The sequence below is a fragment of the Chenopodium quinoa genome, unplaced genomic scaffold, assembly GCF_001683475.1.
Source record: "Chenopodium quinoa cultivar QQ74 unplaced genomic scaffold, ASM168347v1, whole genome shotgun sequence".
In the NCBI taxonomy this organism is placed as follows: Eukaryota; Viridiplantae; Streptophyta; class Magnoliopsida; order Caryophyllales; family Amaranthaceae; genus Chenopodium; species Chenopodium quinoa.
In genome coordinates this window covers 4211314-4238567 of record NW_018745003.1, presented here as the reverse complement: position 1 = coordinate 4238567, position 27254 = coordinate 4211314, and the positions used below count along the sequence as shown (strand labels likewise).

General features: G+C 37.3%; 3 protein-coding genes across 3 annotated transcripts; 2 read left to right on the top strand and 1 right to left on the bottom strand.

The window, feature by feature from the left end:
- The first annotated feature begins 4283 nt into the window (after nt 1-4283).
- LOC110707994 (36.4 kDa proline-rich protein-like) lies at nt 4284-5991 on the top strand. Its single transcript, XM_021886087.1, has 2 exons — nt 4284-5126; nt 5684-5991. The coding sequence occupies exon 1, from the start codon at nt 4356-4358 to the stop codon at nt 5121-5123; it is 768 nt and encodes a 255-aa protein (XP_021741779.1). The 5' UTR covers nt 4284-4355; the 3' UTR covers nt 5124-5126; nt 5684-5991.
- An 11687-nt stretch (nt 5992-17678) lies between these two features.
- LOC110708153 (serpin-Z1-like) lies at nt 17679-18284 on the top strand. Its single transcript, XM_021886259.1, has one exon. It carries the CDS (start codon nt 17679-17681, stop codon nt 18282-18284), a length of 606 nt encoding a protein of 201 aa, XP_021741951.1.
- Nucleotides 18285-18693: 409 nt separating this feature from the next.
- LOC110707992 (CCR4-NOT transcription complex subunit 10-like) lies at nt 18694-26573 on the bottom strand. Its single transcript, XM_021886086.1, has 6 exons — nt 25974-26573; nt 24444-24530; nt 23784-23948; nt 23576-23662; nt 23373-23444; nt 18694-21112 (listed from the first exon to the last, which is right to left on the bottom strand). The coding sequence occupies exons 1-6, from the start codon at nt 26160-26162 to the stop codon at nt 19154-19156; spliced, it is 2559 nt and encodes an 852-aa protein (XP_021741778.1). The 5' UTR covers nt 26163-26573; the 3' UTR covers nt 18694-19153.
- Between the last annotated feature and the right edge of the window lie 681 nt (nt 26574-27254).

Here is a 27254-nt window from a genome sequence, read left to right as displayed (position 1 = left end):
ATTCGCTTGATGGGGTTTTGTATTGATACGAAATTTTATTTGTGTCGTATAATGTGTTAGATCTGCATGTAAAAAAACATTTAGTAAATAAAACATAAACATATAATCGTTGAGTATCCCAAATTAATACATTGTAAATAATAATTAGAAATATAATTTAAACATAGGATTTTAAAAATTAAGCTAAAAATTACCCGGCCATTGATGACCAAAAATTAACACAAAATTACTAACACAAAATTCGCTTGATGGGGTTTTTTATTGATACGAAATTTTGTTTGTATCGTATGATGTGTCAATTTATAATGGTAGGTATCACAAATTTTAATTTAATTATAATTAACGAACAATTTGTATTTCTTATCATAAATACTATCAAAATTTATCTTATAATGATAGGTATCAAACTTTATTATAAGCGTTTATCATTTAAATATTTCTTAGTATATTTTTTTTTTATTTCTTATACCCGTAGTATTGAATTAATATATTTATCTTTTCCTATATTTTTACTTTTTTTTTATTAAAATAATTTAATTCGTAGATTATAATCTACGTGGCATTAAAATTTTAGATTATATCAAATCTAATTCGTTACTTTTATCTAGGTGGCGACATAATTTTTTAATTCAAAAATAAAATACAAATCTTTCTTCTTATTGGTCGAAATAAGTATATTTCTTACGTTTCGCTCCGAATGCTCTCCAAAAATGCCTACTTTATTTATATATATTAGATTAGATTCTTGGTGAGATTTTTAGGGTCGCTTTTTAAAATTAATTTGAAGCCATATCTATTAACTATTACTAAAACAAAACGTGCTGATGTCATCAATTCTTTAAAGTGTCTTATGTGTCAAGTTCTCATTAAAAGATTTCCCTCCAAACTTCAATATGATGTCATCATCATTTTTTTTTTTTGCCCTTTCATTTTACTTGCTAGAAATTAGGACAAAGTAGGTATGAAACTAAAAATCCGAAACTTGAATTTTGTATCAATATTGTTGTATACTCCGTACCAATTTTGGATATTCCTAATACAGTACAACAATATTCAATAGATATGGATACTATGTCTTTAACTTTCACTCTAAACGTATAAGCTCAATAGATATTGCAATATATTTTGTCTAATCATCATTTTAATATATTTTCAATAACATAGTAAATATTATGATCTAGCACAAAAAAAAAACCCCTTTAAAAAAAGGATTATGGACATGTTTTTTTTATATTTATAAAAAACATCTTTATACAAAAAAATAAAAAAAATATTAAAAAGTTATCAACAACAAAAGATATAAAAAAAAATATGGATTAATAACTTATCACCACCGTGCAACGCGCATATACTAATCTAGTATTAGGGATATTTGATTGTTTTACTTTTAACTAGGTAATAATGTTATATTAGCATTTTGTAAAAAAGTTATAATAATAAATTAAAGAATCATTTAAGCGTTACTATGTGGCTACAAGCTACGGACACACACTATCTATAAAATCACTATTTCTTTTATAGTGTTAGGGTTATGATATTCATTATTACATATATAGACTATCCAATGGAAATGTCAAATTAGATTTCTTCTCCAAAATCCAAATTGGCCCTACCATTGGAATTATATATGATATAGACGTAAAGAATCATGATTATTAGCTTGCAATTTCCACCTTAAGATAGATATTTAACATTATGCATTCATACTGAATAATCATACACGGTCTCACTCTCATATACTTCGTATGTATTTTCAATATCAATCAATTACAGAATATATAATCAATCAAGTATAGAGTATATATTTATGCAATGCCTTCATATGAAGAAACAATTTATTGAAAGCCATCCCTAAAACTGTCACACTCTATCATTTTTTATGATTATATTTCGGTGAAGATATTAATTTATTAGGATTTCAAAAGAGAAAGCTACAATAATTGCATTAGGTTGTATAAATGGTCTTATAACTCGATCAATTTCTTAGAAATGAATGAATATATTACTCTGTAGAAACTCTAAAAGGGAAAAATTTGACTCTTTTAGCGATGAAGGGTGTAATTTGACAAAGTAGCTGATACTTGATCGAGACATTGTTCTTTTCATGTCGTTTAAAAAAAAGCCATTAATTTTTTAAATTCGAATATATAATTCATGAATATTTCTTAAACACATTAATGGTTGATATTCAAACTTTAAAATATAACCCCGAATTTTGATTAAAATATAATTTAGGAATATTGATTAAAATTATTCTAGAGTGTTTAATATGTCGGCCTGTTTACTAGCTAGTGGAGAGTAAATATATATTGATATTATTCCAAAACTCCACATCCAATTGCATGTTACTTAACGAGTAAAGACAGAGTTTTTATTTTGGATTATTCATACCAATTGGTTGGAAATATATCTGAATTCTTTCTCCCTTTACTAGATCAAACCAATTAACCAAAGAAAAATGTATAGGAGTTGATCAAATAAAAACTATAGAAAAGTAAGAATTATAACGCAACTTGTTGATCAGAGTTGGCCCATTTAATTGTCTGTATAGGAAACTATTCACGTTTTCATCTAATAAGTCGGGGTTGTACATAGCCTCTGCTTTCTTAGTTTTTGCTACTAGGTCAAGACTTCATTGATGCATGCGAGTCTTTCGTTAAAAAAAAAAGTATATATGATGAATTGATGATCAATTAGGTTATGTATATCTAAAGATCCCTAAGACCCTAACATACATTTAAAAAAAATTATACAAGTATATAGTTTTTTTAAATAGATGTTACATGTATTCATTAGTAGTGATGAAAGGCACAAGTGTTAAACGCCATGTTTTCATTTTTTAGGTTGTTTTAAGTTTGAAGTTGGTAGTGGTAAGTCTTAATTAGTTCTTGTTTCGTATTTTGTAAACTTTGATTACATAAATATATTTAGTTGTTGTCAAAAAAGAAAAATTAGTGAAAAAGTTGTACGTGTACATCTAAAAATATATGTTACGTACTTTATATCACGTACGTGTATATATATATATATATATATATATATATATATATATATATATATATATATATATATATATATATATATATATATATATATATATATATAGATCTTAACCAACCTTTTCAGATTGTAAAGAAGGTAAGGCGAATCATGTTGTATACGAGTATAAGCAAGTGAAAACCAGAAATCAGACATACTAGTAAGTTTTGTTGGCAATTGCTCAAGTTTTGTTGATACTATGGGCAGTCATATCAGCTCCAGAAGAAACACTAGTATGCTTTTGTCCAGATATCTTTACCAAGTTATCATTATTTGAAGTAGGAAGTACTATCTTTCCATAATTTTAAGCTTTATAGTCTGACTGATTAAAAGTAAGCTATTGTATGTTACAACTAACAAAGTAACAATATGTTTCAAAAATAAAACAAAGTAACAATTTAATGCTTCATGCAAAAGTTAAAAACTTGTAGACCCCTCACTCCCCCATATGTATGTTTTCATTAACCATATTGTTTATTAAACTTCTTCAAATCATAGTTTACACATTTTTAATTAGATGATTGTAATTATAACATGATCCACTTTATAAAATATTTATATATTGATTAATTTATTAAAAGTCAATGTTGTTACTTTCAAATAGTTTAGGCATTAATGTATAATTAAAGCGGATGTTGTGGATCTATATTGAGTCATCTATTTCAAGCTTGTTCTTACTCTTCAAGATAGCTTAATAAAATAATTAAAAAAAAAAGGGGGTCGGAATAATTAAAAAAAAAAAAAAGGGGGGGGGTCAGAAGTAATAGTAATTCTACTGAAATTTTGAATGAGATCACTATATTGAAGTGGTACGCCCCTTTATTATCATATCGCTCAAAACTCACAATTATGGAATAAGCTCATACATATACGTACTCTAACATACATATTGTATTGAGATTAATATTGCAAGAAAACTATAAAGGTTTTTTTTTTTTTTGACAAGAACTATAAAGATTTATGATCTTGATTACTAAACCAAGAAAATGTTGAACTATATATGGTTATTTATTTTTCTAAGTAATGGTAAAAAAATGTAAGAAAAAAAAAGGGGTGAAAGCAACTGTGGGCAAAATGCAATAGTAAGGTTGTTTTATGCCAACTAATAGTGGGGGAGTATTTTTGGCAGCCTCTTATTTGGCTTAGTCCCAATGCTTTGTTCACGTGAAATGCTGCTTCAGTGTTCTTTTTTTTTGTTCTCTTGTTATGTATGCATAGATTTTGCCCTCTATATAACCAACACTCTTTTCTTCACTACTCTCTACCATTACACTTCCTACTGTGCTCTTCTTTCTCTTCAGTACTACTTCTATCATATGATGGACTCCTCTAAGTCCTCTGCTCTTCTCTTCATATGCATGCTTTTCATTTCCTCGGCCGCTCCCATTTTGGGTTGCGGCTATTGTGGTGATCAGCCATCTCCCAAGCCCGGAAAGAAACCCTCTGAGCCACCGGCCACCATCCCTAAACTGCCCGTTCCACCAGTGACTGTCCCAAAGTTGCCCGTTCCACCAGTGACCGTCCCTAAGTTGCCCGTTCCACCAGTGACCGTCCCAAAACTGCCACTACCACCAACAACCGTCCCAAAATTGCCCCTACCACCTACAGGCGTCCCGAAACTGCCCGTTCCACCAGTGACCGTTCCCAAGTTGCCCGTCCCACCAGTGACCGTCCCCAAGTTGCCCCTGCCACCTACTGGCATCCCAAAATTACCCGTTCCACCGGTGACCGTCCCCAAGTTGCCCGTTCCACCAGTGTTGAGCCCACCATCAGGCCCAAGTGACGCGCCATGCCCACCCGGCAGCAGCCCACCAAAAGGACAGCCCACGTGCCCAATTGACATCCTCAAGTTGGGTGCTTGTGTGGATCTTCTTGGCGGGCTAGTCCACATTGGGCTTGGTGATCCATCAGTCAACAAATGTTGCCCGATTTTGCAAGGCCTTGCTGAGGCAGAAGCAGCAGTTTGCCTGTGTACAACTCTCAAAGTTAACCTTCTTAACCTTAAACTTTATGTTCCTATTGCTCTTCAAGTTCTCCTCAGTTGTGGCAAGAACCCACCTCCTGGCTTCACTTGCTCTGTTTAAATGGTACGTCGCTTCATCAATCTCCCTATTACTCGCTCTTATATTATATATTCTTTCGCTGCAAATTAAAGATTACAAATCAGACAAATAAAAATTAAATGGAGTATAATATGTCTTATCGTCACAATATTATTGCTATTATATAATATATAGTACAATTTTATGTGTTACTCATTTTATGTGAGAGAATATTTAAGATTGGGATCCTATATAATTTGGATTTCAGCCTAATGTACCAGAATTATTATAATATTGATTGTTATACATTATAGATAGTTGATGTAACGATAATTTAATTTGGATACATGTAACAATGTAAGAATTACATTTTATTTAATTATTTAAATATTTTCATCTCATATCTTCTTATTTATATTTCTCCAGATAACATTATAACTAATAGATTAAATTTAACGTCTAAGATTTTATTTCCTTACATTGATTGGGCCCATTTACGTATGGACATTTAAGAAACTACCTTATAGTTAAAATTAAAAATAAATATATTAAAAATTTCTAGATTATAATTTTTAATTTTGTTTTTTTATTATGTATCGCAGGTTGGTAGATGAATTACGATTGAACGAATGGATAATTTTGACATGAAAGAATGTCGAGCATCCATTAATTTTATCTCTTCCATTAACTTGTTCTACCTCCTCATGTAATATTTTGGATTTGTTAATTCTTGTTCATTGGAATTTGGTAGGATGTTATTTGGGTTTATTATTGAACACATATTTTATTTGTAATGACTCATATGTTATGAGTTAAAATTGCTACATTCATATGTAATATTATGTGTTGTACCACATTATGTTATTATTGTAACCAAGTAATGCAATGGCACATCCCTTCAATTTGTCTCGTCTTCCTTATCTTTATTTTATAAGTTAAATTTTGAAAAGTTTGGCGTTCACATATATAATCGTTTGAATTCAATATTTGATAGTCTTTGTACCATACATTTCCCAAAGAAGAAATTTTCTATGACGATCATTCAATACTTTCTTTAAACAAAAGTTGGTTGTATTATTGTTTACCCCAAATTCACTTAGGCATAGACGACATATCAAGTTAACTATTAGTGAACTTAATTGGTGAATTTAGGTTCGATATAAAGTCGATTCGGGTCATTTTCACTCTAACTTTTTCGATTATTTTGAGTTTTGGGTCAAAAAATATCTTCTAGAACCAAAAAAATGGCGAATTTTGATTGAGTTTATCATCACAAGAGACACAACCCCTAAACACCACAAAAATGTAGGGTTAGAATTTGATCTCCTTACTTCCAAAGTTACAAAGGATGAGGTAATCGCTAAAATTTATGCTCTTGGATGATGATGAATATTGTCTCCCTATCGTTTCATTGATCCAAACATTGATCCAAATTACGTAAATGTTAACTAACGTAATTAAGTTATGAGATGGTCCATAATCGTCGAAAAACGAAAAGAACAATGATTGGAAATGGTCTTCCTTCTCATCAGGGAACAGATCGAGTAAGCTGGAGATAATTCAAGTTCCATCGTTAAAGTTAGGTCGTATTTTACATGAAGTGTTGGAATATTATACTTAATTAGTTTTAATCGTTTCTATTTAGATTTTGCTTACAAGTTTTTACCTTTTATTTGAAAGGGTTTTTCTAGAATTTAGGATTTGTAATCTATCTTTAAGTTTCTTTAAGTTCTGTAAACTCAGAATACTTATAGTTCGATTCTAGTTCGATTCTTTAAACAAGTTGATTAGTTTGTTACGGTTTTTAGTTATTAGCTAATTAACGTGTGTCTTCTATTAGGATAAGATTAGTTATTAATCTATGTTAAAGTCCTATATTTTAGGGATAAATTTTAAGAAAGAATCGATTTGGTTTAGGACAACTAAACAAATCAGATTTTATTAATTGTAAAAACCATGTAGACTTGTTCTTGTGCTTGGTTTCGGAATACTAGTTAATTTTATAAATAGTTTGAGTTTAAACACTTAAATTTGTATTGATTGCAATCAAATGCTGTTTACAATATTCGTTTGCACAAACTAGTCTAGGCGGATTCCTTGTTAATTTAGCTCAAAATCTAGTCTAATTTTTTTTTTTGAAAACAAACTCAAAATCTAGTCTAATTTATGGCGAGTATTTTGTCTCAAACTAATTAGGTTAAATTATATCCTTGTGACTTTTAGTTTTCGAACTGAGATTCACATCGCTAATTCCTTATTAACCCTAATATTATCCTAGTATATATAAATATATATACAGCTATCTCACACATCATTAATTTCTCAACAAAATTACTAGAGAACGAATAAACCATGGATTTTTGCGTAGATGTTGCCGTGCACAAATTAGTAAAGGAGGTATAATCATCCGATAAACCTTTAGAAAACGTTGTTTTTAAGCCTTTTGGTATGTGTGTAATATTAAACATGATTGCTAATGGTGCTAAAGGAGCAACCTTACATCAACTTCTCCATTATATCAAACTTCAAAGTGTTGATGATTTGGTCACTCAAGCTTCTAATCTTATGCAATTAGCCAAATCCTCCGGTTCTGACGATGACGATGACAATCCGGTTATATGCAACTTCAACGCTCTTTTAGTGAAAGAATAAAAAACCCTTAATAAAAATCACCAGGGTTTTCTTGAGGATGTATACCAGGCTAAAGTCAAGTATGTTGATTTTAAGCTAAATGTAAATAATCTCTACTTTTGTTATATTTTTATCAATATGAAAGTTGAATTAGGTTATGCTACAATTTAGGTTAAATTAATCCAAACCTTCTAAATATTACTAAGTATGTTATGTTTATTATGATATTAATTTGACGTGTATAACTTGGACTATTAATATCTCTAATTACTATCAAATACAAATTAAAAGAAGATAACATTTTAAAATTATACATGTCGCATCTAATAGGATCATGTGACTTTGTAATGTGTTTGGGTCCAATTTCTCCTATATTGGGCCTAGTCATCAAATGATATAATTCAAAGCCCAAAAGCAAGGTTCAACTCTCCAGCCCAGTGCCAAGTCAGTCAAAGGTCCGGTCAACGCAAGCCCACTTGACTTCAAGGGCCCAAGTCCTTTAATTGAGCAAAGGTATAAAAGCTAGCATTGACTTCATTTTACATTTCATTCACAATCAGCCTCAAGCAACCAAATCTCTTGCATAGCTCATTCTCTCTCTCTTTTAACACGGTACTGACTTTGGCATCGGAGGGCCTTCCTCGGCACAACCCCCTAGACCAGCTTTACGTGTGTTTGCTGTGCAGGAAACCCTTGGCCCAGCTGTCACTTGGATTGAGACTAGTCTTCCCCCTAGAAGAGGGCCTACTGAAGGTCCCATTGTTTTCATCCAAAACAATTTGGCGCCGTCTGTGGGGAGGATACAAAAAATCAAGCCAAAAATCAATCACTCCTAGCGAAAAATATGACTAAGAGTGGCAAAAGCACCAAAAGTGCTAGAAAGAAGGGTGGTTTTACCCCCTCAAGGAAGGACAGAAACCTGATCACGGTGAGGGAAAGTCAACCGATTTCGCCATCACCGGAACCATCTTCTCCTTCTTCGAAAGCTCCCAATTCTCAGGAAAGGGAGGCTTCAAGAGACTCTTCCTCACACCACACTCGCCGGCCAACAATTTCACCTAGGTCGAGTAGGTCTAATGCGAGGAATCCTCCACCGAACAGTCTGCACTCTCGGTCCAAGCCGAAAGAAACCCCTCCATTGGGGCCCTCTACAGAGGAAGTGGCAAGGGCCGTAGCAGTCTGTATGGAGTTCCTCAAAGCCCAAGGGGGGCAGCTCCCACTAACGCCCCCCGAGTCTTCACCTCTTCAGCCGAGACACCTGAGAAGGAGGATTGGACAAGAGGAAAATGGACAAGTTCCACCCTACAAGGAGCTCGGGGAGAAATGGCAAGAGGACACATGGAAAACCGAGAGGGAAAGGAAGAAGAACCCTCACTTATTTCATCACTCCGAAACTCGGGACTCCATGAGTTTCCGAAGCAGCAACACCACCACTGAGGGCAAGGAGTCTGCTCGCCGAAGCGTCTATGAACGCTTAGGCTCAAGAGAGGTAGACGTGCGCAGCCATCTCACCTTCCTCCAGGGAACCAGGCCCTACCCTGAATTGTCTCGGCCAGGAACGAAAACCACTTCCACCTCTTTAAGAGGGAGAAGCGAGGTCCCTTCGACCAAGCAAAAAGGGAAAACCGTGATGGTCCATACAAGCTCGCCCTTCCAAAGTTGGATATTGGAAGAGCATGTGCCAACGGTAAAAATACCATCGCACATTACTTACGATGGTACCTCAGACCCGAAAGAGCACATTGCCTCTTACGAGGGGCACATGTATCTTAATCCAAGGTCCGAGGCTACTTGGTGCAAATATTTTCCAACCACCCTCAAAGGCGTTGCACAATCGTGGATCTCCAAGGGGGTGAAAGAAGGCTCTATAACAGGTTTGAGTGACCTCGCCGAGAGAAAACGACTGCAGAGCTAATGAGTCTGCAGCAAACGGATGATGAAAGCCTCCGAGACTATCTGACTCGCTTCAGCAACGAGTCATCCAGAATTACGAGTCTGGATCAGGGCCTTGCCGTATTCGCACTACGAAATGGCTTACAAGCTGGAAAGTTCCTTGATTTCCTGGTTATGCATCCCCTGTAGACCTTGGAGGAAGCTTTGGACGCCTCAGATAAGTTCATCTGAGCCGAAGAATGGAACAAGACAAAATCTCAGTCCCAACCCAGGGTTGAGAAAGCTAAGGGACAACTGTCCGAAGGCCAAGGGCCGAGGAAAGGGAAGGCGAAAGCCTCAGAACCGTCCTCGGCACCTAAGCCGAAGAAAGATAGGACCCCCTATACGGGGAGGTTTGAGTCTTACAATCCCCTTGCTCTTCCACGTGCTAAAATTTTCAGCACAACCAAGGATGAGGGGAGATTCAAGAAGCCGAGGTCACTTCCATCATGGCATCAGAAAAAGGGGAAGGAACAATCGTACAAATTCCACGAATCCCCTGGACACCGCACCGAGGACTACCTCCGGCCGAAAGACCAGATTGAGGATTTGGTCCAAAAAGGCTACTTGAAAAAATACGTCGCGGAGCGCCGCGAAGAAATGAAAGCCGAGAGAGACTCTCGACGGGATTTAGACTTTCTCCGGAAAAGGGACAAGCAGAATGACGGGGAGAACCTTGACATTCTCACTATTTCTGGGGGTGTTTCTTGGAATACGCTGAAACGCCGCTTAAGGGGCTTGGCCCATTAAGTACATAATGCTGAATTCCGAGCACCTCAGTCTCCGGTGCCGAACATGCTGTTCACAACCGAAGACTGTAGGGGGGTGGTGTACCCCCATGATGACCCATTAGTGATCACGACGGGCATTGCAAACCACAATGTCTATAGAACCCTAGTGGACGGTGGCAGCGGGGCCAATATCCTCTTTTAAAGGGCGTTCGACCAGCTGAAGTTGGAGAGCAAACACCTAACTCTAGTGTCCTTCCCGGTAACTGGATTCAATGGCTCTTCATCATACCTAGACGGGAAGATTCTTCTTCCTGTCTTCCTAGGTCAAGACCTGGCGTAGCGAAGCATTATGGCCGAGTTCTTAGTCGTCGATGTTCCATCTGTGCACAACGTGATCATGGGGAGGCCCCTTATTCACGATATTCAAGGAGTTGTCTCGACGTACAATCAAGCAATGATTTACGTTTCAGACTAGGGACGCTCCGAAAAAATCTTGGGCAGCCAAAAGGAGGCCCGAAGATGCAACCACCTCAAACCATCCAAGAATCGCCGTAGCGGCAAGGATGATGAGGAGGAAAGAAAAGGACCGAGGAACGAAAAGGCCCAAGGGCTTCAGTGCCTCGGCCCAAGGATCCCCAGCAAAGAAGACATCTTTGGGGAAAGAAAAGTCTAGTTCTTAGTCTGAGCCGAAAGACTCGGGAAGTCAGCCAAAGTCTGGGAAGCCCACTGATATTGTTAGCAGGTCTGAATCCGAAGAATCCAATGCCAGAGCAATGGAACTGGATATATAATCAGACAGAATCAATACCATTGTCAGAAGGAGATGATGAAAAATGTGTTAGCATCGTATAAGGACTAGATCCGAGGTTCCTTGTTGAGTTAATCCAACTCCTTCGAGACAACAGAGACGTGTTCGCTTTCTCAGCATCAGATATGCCCGGGATTGACCCGAACCTCATCTCCCACAAGCTTAATGTCGACCCCACATGTCGACCCATTAAGCAAAAGAAGCGGAACTACTCCGCTCAAAAGAACCAAGACATTGCAGTCGAATTCCAAAAACTTCTGGATGCAGGGTTCATCAAGCCTTGCTAATATCCGAAATAGATGGCTAATGTGGTGATGGTTCAGAAGGCAAATGGCACTTGGAGAATGTGCGTTGATTTCACGGACCTAAATAGAGCTTGTCCGAAGGACTTTTATCCTTTGCCGAGGATTGATCAATTAGTCGACTCGACGAGTGGCCATGCCTTGCTCAGTTTCATGGACGCATCTTCTAGGTACCATCAGATCTTCATGCACCCTGATGACCGAACGAAAACAACATTTGTCACAAGTTCCGAGGTGTACAATTACAAAATGATGCCCTTCAGATTGAAAAATGCGGGGGCAACATATCAGCGGTTGGTTGATCAGGTCTTCGCCGAGAAAAAAGGCCGAAACATGGAAGTTTATGTTGATGACTCCATCGTCAAAAGCAAAAAAGTAGAAGACCATGTTGCGGACCTGGTCGAAACCTTCGTCACTCTTCGCAAACATCAAATGAAGCTGAATTCGAAGAAGTGTGTCTTCAGCGTGAAGTCAGGCAACTTCCTTGGCTTCATGGTCAGCAAAAGGGGGATTGATGCCAATCCCGCCAAAGTACAAGCGACTCTTGATCTTCCCGAGCCGAAAACAAAGAGGGATGTTCAACGTCTCACTGGCGGAATGACTGCCCTTTCCAGGTTCATCTCTAGAGCCTCGGACAAGAGATTACCTTTCTTCAAAGCACTCAAACTCCCAAAATCAAAAGAGCTCATGTGGGAAGTAGAGAAAAAGCAGGCCTTTCAGCAACTCCATGAGCACCTGGTTCACCTCCCTACGCTGGCAAGCGCAGCTGATGGAGAAATAATGTACTTATACGTGGCAGTGAGTCCAGCCACTATCAGCGCGGTGTTGTTAAGGGGAAAAGAGAAAATTCAGCAGCCGATCTATTTTGTTAGCCATACTTTAACAGATGCTGAGACACGCTACCCCTTACTCGAAAAAGTTGTTTATGAAGTGGTGGTAGCAGCTCGGAAGTTAAGACCCTACTTTGATTCTCATCAGATAGTGGTCCTAACTGATCAACTGCTGGAAAAAGTCCTCGGCAAGGTGAAAAAATCTGGTAAACTAACAAAGTGGGCTTTCGAGCTTACCGAGTTCAGTATCAGCTATCAGTCGAGGGCAGCTATCAAGGCTCAAGCCTTAGCAGATTTCTTGGCCGAGTGTTCTTATCAAGAGACACTTGACGAAGAAGAGAAAATCTGAACTGTTTTCACGGATGGATCCTCCACCTTAAACGGTTCGGGGGCAGGGGTAGTCATTACCTCTCCTGAAGGAAAATCCTTTGAGTATGCACTAAAATTCTCATTCAAGGCTTCAAACAACGAGGCTGAATATAAAGTAGCAATTGCTGGTTTAGAGCTGTGCATAGCATTGGAAGTCGAGCACGTCTGTCTGAAGACGGACTCTTAGCTTGTCGCAAATCAAATCCGAGGAGAATATGAGGCCAAAGAGCCTTCAATGGTTTCTTACCTCGCAAAGATCAAAACTGTAATTGCAAAGCTGAGAACTTTTGAAGTAAAGCTGATCCCAAGAGGTCAAAACACTCAAGCCGACGCACTCTCCAAACTTGCAAGTTCATCTCTAACCGAGCTGAACCGATCTGTTTATGTGGAGGTGCACCGAGAAAGAAGTGTTGACCAAGAACCTGCGGTTTGTTGCGTCGCACATGAACCGAGCTGAATGGATCCCATCCTTGCTTATAAACTTCGGGGAGAACTTCCCGAAGACAATAGCCTCTAAGATGAAGAGAATCAGTTCAAGGTTCATCATTTTCGAAGGGGAGCTCCTGAAGAAATAATTCTCAGCCCCACTATTGAAGTGCGTAGGTCCAACAGATGCAGATTACATCCTTCGGGAAATTCATTTCGGCATCTGCGGGAACCACATAGGGGGGAGAACCTTAGCCCATAAAGCACTAAGGGCGGGATTCTATTGGCCAAAAATGATTCAAGATGCTAAGGAGTTGGTCAAAAGGTGTAAGAACTGCCAAAAATTTGCACCAGTCATCCATCAGCCATCCCGAGATCTTCAACTAATCCTGAATCCACTTCCATTTGCTCAATGGGGATTGGACATTTTGGGACCCTTTCCCGATGCTCCATATCAAAAAAGGTGGTTGATAGTCGGCATATACTATTTCAGCAAATGGATCGAAGCCGAAGCAGCTTCGAACATTACAGAGCAAGCAGTCAGAATGTTCATCTGGCAGAACATTATCACTCGCTTCGGAATTCCGAAGGTTTTTGCCTTTGATCATGGGAGGCAATTTGATAACTTGTCGCTAAAGTGGTACATAGATCAGTTCGGCATTAAATTGGCGTATTCTGCGGTTTGTCATCCTCAGAGTAATGGTCAAGCCGAGGCCGCAAATAAACAGATCCTTAACGCTCTCAAGAAGAGGGTTAAGGATCAAAAGTCCAAGTGGATAGATGAACTCCCAGGAACTCTCCGGTCACTTCGGACAACATAAAAGGAGGCGACGAGGCATTCACCTTTTGAATTGGTGTATGGATCCGAAGCCGTCCTTCTAATAGAAATTGGCTCAGAAAGTCTCCGAGTAAATCTCTTCTAAGCCAAAGAAAATGAGCAACTCATGAAAGAATCACTTGACTTCGTTGATGAGATCAGAGACTCAGCTCGAGACAAAAAGGTTGCATACAAGCAGAGAATCAGCAAATTTTATAATCGAAAAGTCCATGCAAGACTTCTCAAAATGGGGATCTTGTTCTTCGGAATGTCGCTGCTGTGCAAAAAGGCCGCATTCATAGGAAACTCTCAGCTACTTGGGAAGGACCTTATGAAATATATGATGAGCTTCAACCAGGAACATACCGACTTCGACAGTTGGATGGAACTGAGTTGAAAAACCACTGGAACGCTGATGTACTAAAAAAATATCATGTGTAAAGCCCTTCGGGGAAGAACAATCTATGTAAGTACATTCTCTTCATTAATGAAAGGCCTTTGAGCCACCATTCATTCAAATTCCGCAATGTTTCTATTTATTTTGTCTTCTATATTCAAGGTTTTTGTTCGGTGCTGTCCGAAGTATTGCTTAATGAGGCATCGTACTTCGGAAAGCCACAAAGCCTGCCGAGACGGGGATAAATGGTAAAATCCCGAAGTATCGCCTAATGAGGCCTTGTACTTCGAACAAACCAGTTCCCCCGGGCAAAGAGGCCATAGGCGCATCTTTAACACTGTCTAAAAAATACGGACTTATAAAGCCCCGAAGTATTGCCTAATGAAGCATTGTACTTCAGATGAATCAGTTTCGGGTAATGATTGCATTTCTGAAGTATTGCCTGATGAAGCATTGTATTTCGGATAGATCGTTGCCCCGGCATCGTGTTTCGGATAGTCGTTCCCTCGAATTAATTGAAAGGGTCACAAGAGTATTGCTCTCAGAGTCTATGGCTCTTGAGTAATAAATAAGAACTTCTGAAAACAAAAATAAAAAAAATAAAATGAAATAAAATAAATAAAAAAAAAAGAAAAAATGAGGAGAAATTTCAAAGCTGGAATATTGCAAAAATTTCACCAAGGCAAAACCCTCGGCTGCGCCAGGGAAGTCAAAGCAATTATCCCAGAATCCTAAAGACATCACCTTCAGATTTCTGGGGGGGGGGCAAGAGGCACTCGGTTAGCAAGTTCCTAGCCGAAGCTTAGTACTTGGGAAAAATTTTCACAAGTTGAAACATCTGAGTAAAAAGAGTGAGGTAAAAGGAAAGCAAATAGAGACAGTGCACTCTCAGATAAAGAAGTTCTCAGCCAAGTATATCTCCAAGTCGAGGTTCTTCACTTAGCCAAATCTTGAAGAAATTCAGAAAAACAGCTAAAGTACAAAGAACAGAAAAGCAGGCAATGAGAGAAGAAAACTGAAAAAGTATTTCATATGCATAGATGAGGATTTCAAATGTCAACAACAAGAAGAAATTCAAAAATCAGCAGCTGCCCACAAAGCGGAGAGCACAACTGCCGAACTGAGTACGAAGTGCAAAAAAAAAAGTTTGTACAAATTCAAGGCAAGCTGAAAGCAAAAACAGAGGCAAAAGCAGATGCGGCATAAATCAATTAGGCACATGTGGATTCGCAGGATTCCGTAGACGACTTCCCGAGTTCCTATGCTTCAGCATTCCCAGGGCCAGTGCTCGGAACGTTAGAAGCCTCGGCGCCAGCGGAGGACGAAGCAAGGCAAGCAGCATCTTGTTCCTTCTTTGCATCCTCCTCATCCTGAGCCTCGGCCTCAGCTTGCCGAGCCAAGAAAGCGACTTCAGCGAGGCTAGCCTCCTGAATATGGGTATCTTCGGGGTCTACAGACCAGGTATCGACCTGATCCCAATTGATCTCAGGGGCGACATGAAAAGCCAAACGTCGCGTTGTCTTGAAGTCGTTTTCAAAACCTTCAGCATACTCTTCCTCGGTGTACATCCGAGTCTCCAGCAATTTTTAGCAGCTTCAAGTTCAGCCTTATCCTTGGAGGCTTCCTCTCTCTGAGTCTTCAGCTCGTCTCTCAGCTTTTGGATTTCAGCCTCCAATTCAGATTGCTTCATATGGGACTCTTCAATAGCGCGAGCAATCTGACCTTCCAAGTCCGCAACCATGAGACGTTGAGTCTCAACTTCCCTCTTCACTCGTTCCTCAATGCGGGCCTTGAAGTCTGAAATGCTTTCGGCCCCATACTCTTGGATCAGAGCATGATCTTCATCAAGCCATGGGAAGACAGTCTGCTCCAGACCCTGGCAGAAGGAGAGGAATTGAAGTTGGCGCTCATAGACTGCATATCCGCTAATAAGTACACGAGTTGAAGTTATCCACTAACAACCCCATTAATCCCACTTTACTCACTGGTTGTTCGTGTTCCTCTCCAATTAATGACCCACTAATCTTCTCCACTTCCCCATTTCTTCCAATTATTTCCAAATTAACGGTTATTAACATCCGTAACCTCTCAAACTTCTCCTAATTAAAGTTATCATCATTTGCTTCCTTCCAATTTTGCAAGTCAAAACCCGATCCGTTACTCTTCCAAATCGAGTCTGGGGGGCAAGTTGTTTGGGTCCAATTTCTCCTCTATTGGGCCTAGTCATCAAATGATATAATTCAAAGCCCAAAAGCAAGGTTCAATTCTCCAGCCCAGTGCCAAGTCAGTCAAAGGTCTGGTCAACGTGGCAAGCCCACTTGACTTCAAGGGCCCAAGTCCTTTAATTGAGCAAAGGTATAAAAGCTAGCATTGACTTCATTTTACATTTCATTCACAATCAGCCTTAAGCAACCAAATCTCTTGCATAACTCATTCTCTCTCTCTTTTAACACAGTACTGACTTCGGCATCGGAGGGGCCTTCCTCGGCACAACCCTCGAGGCTAGTTTTACATGTGTTTGCTATGCAGAAAACCCTCGGCCCAGCTGTCACTTAGACTGAGACTAGTCTTCCCCCTTGAAGAGGGCCTATTGAAGGTCCCATTGTTTTCATCCGAAACATAATGTATGTAATTAGTGTAAAGGTAAAAGAATTTTAGCAAAAAAAAATGGAATAAGAATTAAAGAAACTAGCCATCTCGCCCGTGCAATGCACAGATTGTTCATATAAATTGCATTGAGAGATGAGTGAAAAAATACCAATAATCGTTATGGGTGTAATGTGTAATCGAAAACATGATTAAAAATTAAATTTTTAGAACTTTAATTTAAAATGAGGCTTGAAACAAAAGGTGGAGGGACTAAAATTAAAGACAGAAAAGTGAAGGGTTGAATTGAAGAGGGGAGATGAACATGAAATGTTTAATGAAATAGTTAAGAAAGATATAGATATTGTAAAAAAAATTAAAAAAAAAAATTAAAAAAATAAGACTACATGTGGCACATTGGGTTGGAAAAGATGATAGCGGATGGGGACATTTGTCTTTACCGGTTTGAGTTTTTAAATACGAAGTATAGATATAGATTTGCATCTTGAATTATTTTCGATTTTTTTTTTTCAATAAATACGTCTCTTTGATATCTATAATTTTGTTTTAGGATGAAGCAGTTGCTGAGGTGAATGCATGAGTTGAACAAGAGACAAAAGGCCTCAATAATAAACTTTATCTTGATGGAGCCTTTGATTCTCCATATTTAACCCTAAGTCATGCAAATGGACTCTATTTTAATGGAAAGTGGGAAATGGAGGAATTTCCCCTGTAGGTGAAAGAAAACGGTCCGTTGAGGTGCCTTTCATGAAGGATTTCGAAAATTTCTATGACTATGGTTCATTTGATGAATACGACGTTGTTAGAATTCCCTATAAGATCTCACATGAGTATGATCAGAATCTCTCGAGCTCAAGGCGATTCTCTATGGTCATTATCCTTCCGAAAGCAAGAATAGGGCTACCAAAATTGATTGAAAAGTTTCAAGAGAGCCCTCATCCTCTAACAAGCCAGCATTTGAAAATGAAGAACGAGTTGATAACGTGTTTATCTATTCCAAGGTTTAAGCTCTCGTACAATTTTATACCTTTGGATGATATGCAAGAATTGGGGTTAACATTGCCATTTGATTTCAACGATGAGCTCGATGGTTTGATTGAAGATAATGACCACGCCGTCTCACTAAAAGTTTCTAGAATCATCCGACATATTCAAGTTGAATGCAATGAGAAAGGCACAGAAGTAATAGCTTGCACTTATGACTCAGATGATGATATGGGTTTTAGTCTTGAGTCGCCGCCACCTCCAAAGCGGATTACACGGTTCATCGCTGATCATCCCTTTATCTTTATGATCAAAGAAGATGTCAGTGACTATATTTTTCCTTGGCGCCATATTCAATCCTCTGGATAAAGATAAAGAAAATGGAGTTATATCCGAAAATGATCCTCTGGATAAAGAAAATAAAGACATATCTGACAATGAAGAATCCGATGATTCTAAGGGTTATAGTCTATTTGATTAAACTGCTTTCTCTTTTCTTCGTATGATATCTAGTTTGATGGAAATTTTGTTCAAAAGACGATGAGAGAATTACTATTTGATCATATATACATGAACACAATTTAATTATGTTCTGTTTTCAGTTTCCCTTCACTTGTAAGTTGAAACACTCAATAATAAAACCAGTCTACAATATACTCGATCAATCGGATACTTACATATCGACTTCAATATCTGACGGTGAATACTATAAATGACCTTTACTTCTTACGTCGTACTTTATATGCATTGAACAAGCCAACAATGAATATTTCCGACCTTTTCCAATAAAAGTTCAGAAAACACATTTGAATTCAAAGAAAAGAGAACTTGAAAGAAGGATATCTGGCTTAATTTGTATGAAAAGAGCTCCATGTTGCTCTTTTTCTATTTCTCAATTAACATAAAAATGACTAGCCACTAAAACATCAACAATTCAATAACTACAGCTCACATCTAAATGACTAAATGACACTATGGCAGGCATTTCACTGACCTAAGAGAAAACGTTGGCCAAGCCACACCATCTCTCGGACCCTACATCGGCTACATGTAAATCTAGGAGGAAAAGTTAATGAGAAAAATGGAAAAATGAAAATATTGATTCTCTGAATCGAACTATATTTATGTTACAAATACTTTGTAAAGATTGGGTTACCTACCTTTCATCTCTGGCACCGCGATATTGACTACATGACTAAGTGCAAATGAGGGAAAATGAAGAAAATCAACAATAAAGATCAAGAAGCGGCTTTTGATCTTGAAGAGAAGGGCAAGAACTGAACCCAACAACAACGTTTCAACTTGATGAGAGCTTCTCGAGATTTGGCAAGCTTCAGATCCAAATAAACTGCCATGAGTGCAGCTTCTTGGCTAGCAGGCAGAGTCGCCAAAGCTTGAGCTGCATACCGACTAGCCTGCTCAAGTTCTCCCTGTAAGACATGCATGGATGCTAAGTTCACATAGAGTGCTCCCCGGGCTTCCTCTGGTGAGAGAAATACGTCATCTTGTTGCTCCTCATACACAGAAGCCCTAGCAGCAGTTTGTCCAGTATTTGAATCTTCAGCGTCCAGTGTTTTCTTTGTCTGCCACTGTCTACAATCATCTTCACTGTAAGGCAATTCCACATTTCCACTGGCTAAATAAGTAGAGAGATGTTCAGCAGCTTCTTTCGGTCTGTTCAGCAAGCAAAGGGCCTCAGCTGCATAAACATGCCCCAAAAAGGCATTCATTCGGGAACATTCAGGTATATTCAGGAGAGTTAGAGCTGTAGAGAGCGCATTAAGTGGATTTCCTAATTCAAGCTCAACAAACGCCAAATCAATAAGAATTGCTTGCTTGAGCTTATGGTTTTCTCTTTTACAAATCTCCTCATACTCAGATAGGGTGTTTGCTGCAGCTGCATTAGAATGAGCTCCACCTCTCTGTTCTTTTGCATCTCCATTTGTACCCATTTGACCTGAACCTGCTGTGTCTTTAGACTTCATATCATTGCTTCCCAAGTTCTTGTGAGCCAAGTTCTTTGCTGTTACTACATCAGTAGATTCACTTTCCTCTGCAGAAGATTTTGTCAATGACGCAGACTTGATATGCTTCAACTCAGAATTGCCTAGCAAGTGAAGGGCGTTAAAAAGACACTGTCGGGCAAATGACAGAGATAGCGTTGGCTTGCTATTTTTGTCAAGACTCGAATCCTCCCTGTCATCAAGATTAGTGAAACCACTTCTCAAAGAACCATTCTCAAAGGCAAGATGTCTCCATTTCCCTTGCCCAATAACTTGGACCTTAAACTGTGATTCATGTCTAGGGGTCTCAGTACGCTTTAAGAGTCCCTTATCCAGCGCCACAAGGCAGCATTCTGCAAGTCGCAGCCACAGGAGAGGCCTGTTGTAGAAAACCAAACAGGCTTTCAGAAAAAATCGAGCAGCAAGAACAGGTTTACCACAGGACAAGTATTGCACACCACAATTATATGCTATGAGAAAAGATTTGTCTTGAGAAAATGTGGCTAGCTTCCGAGGCTTTTCCTTCCACAATGATGAACAATTGCTCAGGGCTTTGTGGAAAAATATGCTTGATGTGTGTTGATTCCCCTGTTGATAATAGATGCACCCAAAGTTATTGTTGATTATAATTGAACTTCCAACATCTGATTGACTATTTGATGCTCTCAAAAGTTTGAAAGCTTTAGGGTAGTTCCCACGAGCATATTCAAGCTGCGACTTCAGTAGTAGAGCCCTAGAAGAATCTATGTCACGTGCAATGTTCATTGCCAGCTTTACTTCACGCTTAGCTGCCTTCAGATTTCTGGTGAGGAGCAATAGCTGTATCTTGTAAAGGGGCAACTGTAACCTCAAATTAATGGTGGGTGTAGACCGATCAGCTGGTGTCCTTAACAGATCATTTGAAGTTGACAGATGAGATGCCCTGGATATATTCTGCCCGCTTATATCGAGTGTTGATAGCAAGGTCTCATACTCAATCGTTTCATCTGATAGTGTTCTAGATAAGGAACCTTCTGAGATATTTCCAGCAGCAGTCCCTTCAGGATTAAAGTCATCGGAGGCTGACGAATTATTGGGAATTGATGAGGACTTCACTACAATATTTGAAGTTGGTTGCTGCCCTGTACTTCCACCATCAGCTTGATTGAGCATATAGCTTACTCCAAAAGCCTTTTCAAGATAGCTTATTACATCCTGAAGAAGAAAAAAAGTTGGCTTTTAATTGGACTCTAGAAATAAACAAGAAACCAGACTCAAATGTAACATCAAGATTTCCAATGTTGCACAGCATTTATTATTTTATATTTAATACAACTGCAGCTGCAGTGGCTAGGATTTAAGGTACAACCATACAGCATCCAGCTCTTCAAAGACTTGATGTATATTATTAACTTAAACTATTATACCCAGCATAGGAAAAATTCTATTGAGTTTTCTAACCTGTTATACCCAGCATAGGAAAAATTCTATGCTTCACCCTTCCAAAAAGGTGGGAGGAGACTGATGTAGTTTTCTATTGAGTTTCAAGGTTGCAAATTTATATCCAAAAAGTTATTGAGCGAGTTTGCCACATTAGATGCTTTGGGAGTAATGCCTGGTACAAATGGTGCTAGACATCCCTTAAAACTTATACCTGCTGCAAGTCAATGCAGCGTGCTCACTAAACTATACACAAATCCATCCTTGACACAAGTTTAAATCCCAACAAAATCCTCTTCCCATGCCTTAGCCAATAACATTTAGCAACAAGCACTTTAGGTGTCCTTAAAGAGCACAGAAAAGACAAAACGCCATGCTCACCAATTTTCTCACTAAAGAAAGCATATGTCCAGACAGAAAGAGAAAACCATCTTTAACCCAAGTCTAAGTCCCAACAAAGCCTTTCTCCATGTCTTCACCCTATAATATCTAGCTACCAGCATTTGTAAGGTTCTTTGAAGAACACATAAAAAACACAAACCCACACTTGCTAGTTTTCTATTTACAGGAAGCATATATCTTGTCGGAAAGGAAAATCATAGAACAAAAGAAAGTCAATAAAACAGTGTTTAAAAGACAGAGGGCCAGAGGCTGACAAACCAATATAATTGAACGAAGTTCGTCTACCATCAATGCTATGGGTCATCTATCACAACTACTTGACAACACTTTTCTTATGCACAATCAAACATAAAATCACATCAATCCCAACAGCCAGTCTGCTACCAGAAACATGAACAGTACACATTTTTCAACAAACATGCTCAGCTCTCCCCTACAACTAACAGTATTCCAATCTCAGGTATATCCCTATCTAATACAACTACACACCAACAACTTTTGACTCTATAGGCACAAACAAAAAAAAAAAAAAAAAAAAAAAAAAAAAAATCTAAAACTAGGTTCATGAAGAGCACAAAATGAAATCCAGAAACATAAACAGTCCACATTTCAGACTATATCCTCCCCTACACCTAATAGTCAACCTTTTCCCATAGAAAAATATTAGAGCTATCTCTGGTGCTAGGATGATAGAATCATAAGGCCAATCCTCTATGTTTTCTCAAAACAGAACAGTCTTCAACAACCATAGCCTTGGATTGGATGAGGGAAAGATATAACCAGAGCCAGAAAGCAGTGGATAGTTCCCTTATATTGAGGGACATGCAATCTTCCACAATTTATGGCTTAATAAAAATTAAAAAATAAAAAATTGTTCAACGGTAAGAAGTGCCCATAAAAAATTTTGCACCTAATTAACACCAGGATGCAACACAACTGCACTTTCAAGTTCTAAATTCTTCAACCAACCAACCACCGCATGTATTCCTGTTTCATGGGTGACACTACATATTACAATTGTGGCTTTGTGGCAGCATTACTTCTTCCTCCAAAGTAATTCTCCGCAAATACAATAGGGAAAAGTTTGCATTTTCCACCACAGGTTAAAAGAAAATATGTGTTGTCAAACAGCAGCACACAAACAAAACTGCTTCCTCTGAAGGTTAATTCACGGCAGAAACTAATTGAGCCGAACAAATAGTTTCAAATTTGATTCAACTTATGTCATATATGTGCTCATATAGCAGCACAAACAAACTAAACATTGACTGCTGTATCTAAAAATAAAAAATCAACCAAAATAAACACAAACCCTTTTGAAGACCAATATATCAAAATCCAAATGATTTACAAAACCCTCTAGAGATGTCATCATGAATCTTATTCTTTATTACTCAACATATCTCATTAAAATCTACAACCAACCAATTGATCCAGTTGGGAACAGAAAGATACTCCCCAACAAGAAACCGAGATGTGATGACAAAAGGTGGATGTTAGGCAACAATAAACAAGAAAACTACATGTAAAAAGAAATATGGAACGGAATTAGTAATTTGATGAGTATGCTATACAACAATGGTATCAATTAAAATCAACAGTAATTCAACTAATTCACAGTTAACAAACTTACCGCAAATTTAGATGCCTCTTGAGTCACAAAAGCAACATCCAGCAACAAGAGGCAAACATGAAGAGCTGTAGTCTGTGCTTTAACAATTCAAAAGCATAGAAAAGGAATCAGAAAGATACATATTTGCATATGTAAAAAAAATAAAAAAAAATAAAAATAAAAGACAGATTTACCTCATAGTATATAAAAAGACATAAACTTACCTCATCTATGGGTTCAATATTCTGAAACAGTGGCTCCAAAACCGACAATGCCTTTGAATACTCGTGAAGGTGGAATAGGACAGTTGCCTGCAATCACAATTAAACAAACAGACAAACTAAATCTCTACCCAAGTCCCAAATAATTAAAAGAAGGCAAAGCATAAATAAAATCCAACATTGTGAATGTGAGATACTACTTAATACATACAATGTTTAGCGCTGCCACAGATGAATCAAATTCATCTGTGAAAACTTTACTGGGGCTGTTCGCCAAATTGTTAGTTCCTTTGGCTCCAGAAATGGCTTTATTAGCAGCTTGGGAAGCAGCATCTGTTTGCTCTCGGGATGCACGTGCAAGATCTTCACTTTTCCTCTGGAAAATATAGAGTTTTCTCAAATCCCAGCTTATCGTTTCAAATAAAATATAGATTGTAAAATGGAAGAAGTACAAAATTCCATTAGGGTACAATAAATCCATTATGAGACTAATAATTCAATTTTGTAACAAATCCGCGACAAATTTAATTTTAACTAGACCAATTGCCTAACTATTGTGAACTGCAGTACTATAACTAAATCGTGGCATGCTTTTACTACAACATTTCCATATTTCACTTTGCCAACAGTAATTGTCAAACAAAAAGTGCCACAAAAAAATTCAACACACTTGAGAGAATTGGAAGAAATTTTCAACCAGCATATTGCTAAAAGGCCAAATGGATTATTCTCCTTTTATTTCTTCCAACTACACTTAATTCGACTTCATATTACATATTATCAAACAAGAGAAAACGAGCAGCTATATTATAAGAACAGTCGCATCACTCCCATGCAACATGAAACAAAATACTAAGATCATATTCCATACCTTAACATTGACAAGCACTTCAACCAATTTCTTTGGATCGGAACATCCATCACGCAAAAATTTTGCCACCGCAATATTATGCGAAATCTGTAAACATAACTTGCACATGAACAAACAACCATGGAAAGAAAAAACAGACATCGTCTATGATCTACAAATTAATCAAGCCAGATATTATACACTCATAGTTTAGCATCAACACAGTGAAAAGAAACTCTTCAAGTAACTTGTATAATCAGATTCCAAACATGAATCTAATACTTGAACAATTTAATAAAATATGCAGTGTACAATTTATTGTATAACTATTGATATGAACTTGACATGAAATATCACATAAGCAGTTTCTTCTGAAATATACAAAGAGAAAAAAAAAAATAGAGATAATGAAAAGAGCAACCAGCAATTTCTCAAGATGAGAATAAGGCTTAACACTACTATTCAAACTCCATGATTACCACTTTAAATCCACTTGTGCCACAATCACACACACTTCCACTAGCAAAAGGCACACAATTGGCTAATTGTCTTGCATCTTAGATTGGAAAATTTCAAGGTATAATTATTCCTCAAGATCTCAGAATGAAGCAATCATCTTGCATATCCACCATAAAAACAAACCAATCATCATTAGTTGATAAAATTCACCTTATAAAAAATGGAATCAATTGTCCCTCACTAGAACTTAAAACGCAAGATAAGAAACTCCAACCCGTGCATATCCACTCGGAACATAATCTACTACCAAATTAAAAGTAATTTGAATTCTGATCCTCCAATCTGTTTCACCAGCAATTACTCGCTAAAAGCTCCAATCTCTCAAGCTCTAGAATTCAACTGAGAGAGCCTCACTCAGACAATCAGAATTCTCAGAAAGCATGAAAACAATTCACCAGACTTCAAAACAAATATACACACAGAACTAATCCTGTCAACATTAATACATGTCCTCACCAAAGCAAATTACTATGCCCTATCAAAAATAAATGATGTGGAAGTAACTACATCATCTTGCTACCATAAGCATAAGTAGTGAACCAAAGTGCACACATCCACACTCCAAAGCAACTTCCTTACATACCCATTCTCGCATACTAAGTAAATATTAACAGATAAACTACATTATCTCTCCAATCTATCCAAATAGAGCAATTGAAATCAAATGATGGGGAAACCAGTAAATTTTACAAGTTAAAAATAAGTATAGATCCATTCAAGCTATTAATTCAGTATAAGAACTACCACCAATATGAGTTATGAGTCAAATGAAAGTGACTTATCCAAATGTTTCGAATGAATGACAACTAAACTAGTGAACTTCACGAGCTAAAAACTCGATTTCGGAAACAAACATGAGTATAACTATAAATTTAATTCAATGCAAAAACTGCCTCCAAGATGAATTACGAACTAAAACACAAATGAATTACGAACAAAAACACAAATGAATTACGAACTAAAATACAAATGAATTACAAACTAAAACAGTGATTATAAACAAAAATTAATACGAAGTAATCAAAAATATACCTTTGGATCACCTTCCTTCTTCTGCAACAATTGATTGAGCACATCAACACATTCCGAAAACTTATCAGATTGAAACAAGGCAAAAGCTTCTTTAGCGAGCAAAGCAGTGGCCGAAAGAACACCGTCGTCATCGGAACCTTCTCTAGCCACATTAATCGAAGAAGACGAAGTTGAATCTCGCGAATCCATCCGAAGATCGAAACAATTTCAACCAAAAATCACACTAAAAATCCAGCAAAACCAAAAAAAAAAAAATGCAGTTGAAAAAAATCGAAAAATTAAACCCTAAATTTTCCACTAAAACCTTGAAAAAGAAGCTAAAATCTCAGAATTGCATGGTTCATCGCAGAAAATCAAGGTTCCATAACCAACAACTAGAGAAGAGCGAATCGATGAAAATGAAAACCCTAAATCAGTTGAGAAATTCGCCGATTTGAAAGTGACGAACAATTTTGATTCTCCCTCCTAAAGAAATGAGAGGATGAAGAGATAGAGAGAGAAAATGGGGGTTTTTGGGAGGAGAGAGAAAGAGAGGGATTGTGTAATTTTTGGTTTTTGGGGAGGGATTCTTTGAGAAGGGTTGAGTTTTTCTCCTTTCTTCTTTGTGATTTTTCTTTTTTTTTTTTTTTAAAAAAAATTTATTTTACAGTTTTTGTAAAAGCAGACATTAATTTTGTTAATGTTATTAATGGGTTTCTTGCTATGCCTTCTAAAAACGATCTCACCTCCAATTAATTTAGAAACGAGCGATTTTTCAAAATAATGCTAAAATTAATTCCTTATATAAGTCGGTTTAAAAATAATTTCTCACGATACCGTCCACGTAGGATCGGTTCACAAGTTTGGAATTTGGCAATGTAAAACCGCTAACAATGTTGTCGGTTCTATATATAGAATTGCTAATACTATTAGAGGTTCTATGCATAGAACCGCTAATGGTAAAACCAAATTATATAGAATCGCTAATGGTCTTAGAGGTTTTATATAAAGAATCGTATGGTGCACCCTCTTGATCTCAGGTGCACCAAGGGCATGGTGCACTCGATCAAAAAAATAGCTGAAAAAACATTATTTAAATTGTAAAGATCATGGATATATATAGAAAATGACATAACATTGTTTTGTAAAGAGCGTGTATATACTGAATTCTCATAATAATTTTCTCTTCTAAAATTAATATCTCCAAAAAATAATTCAAGGGTTCATTTTCAAATATCAAAATTTAAAATTTTAGTTTTCTAAATATTTTGTAATCTCCCATATTTTTGTAAAGTAAACTAT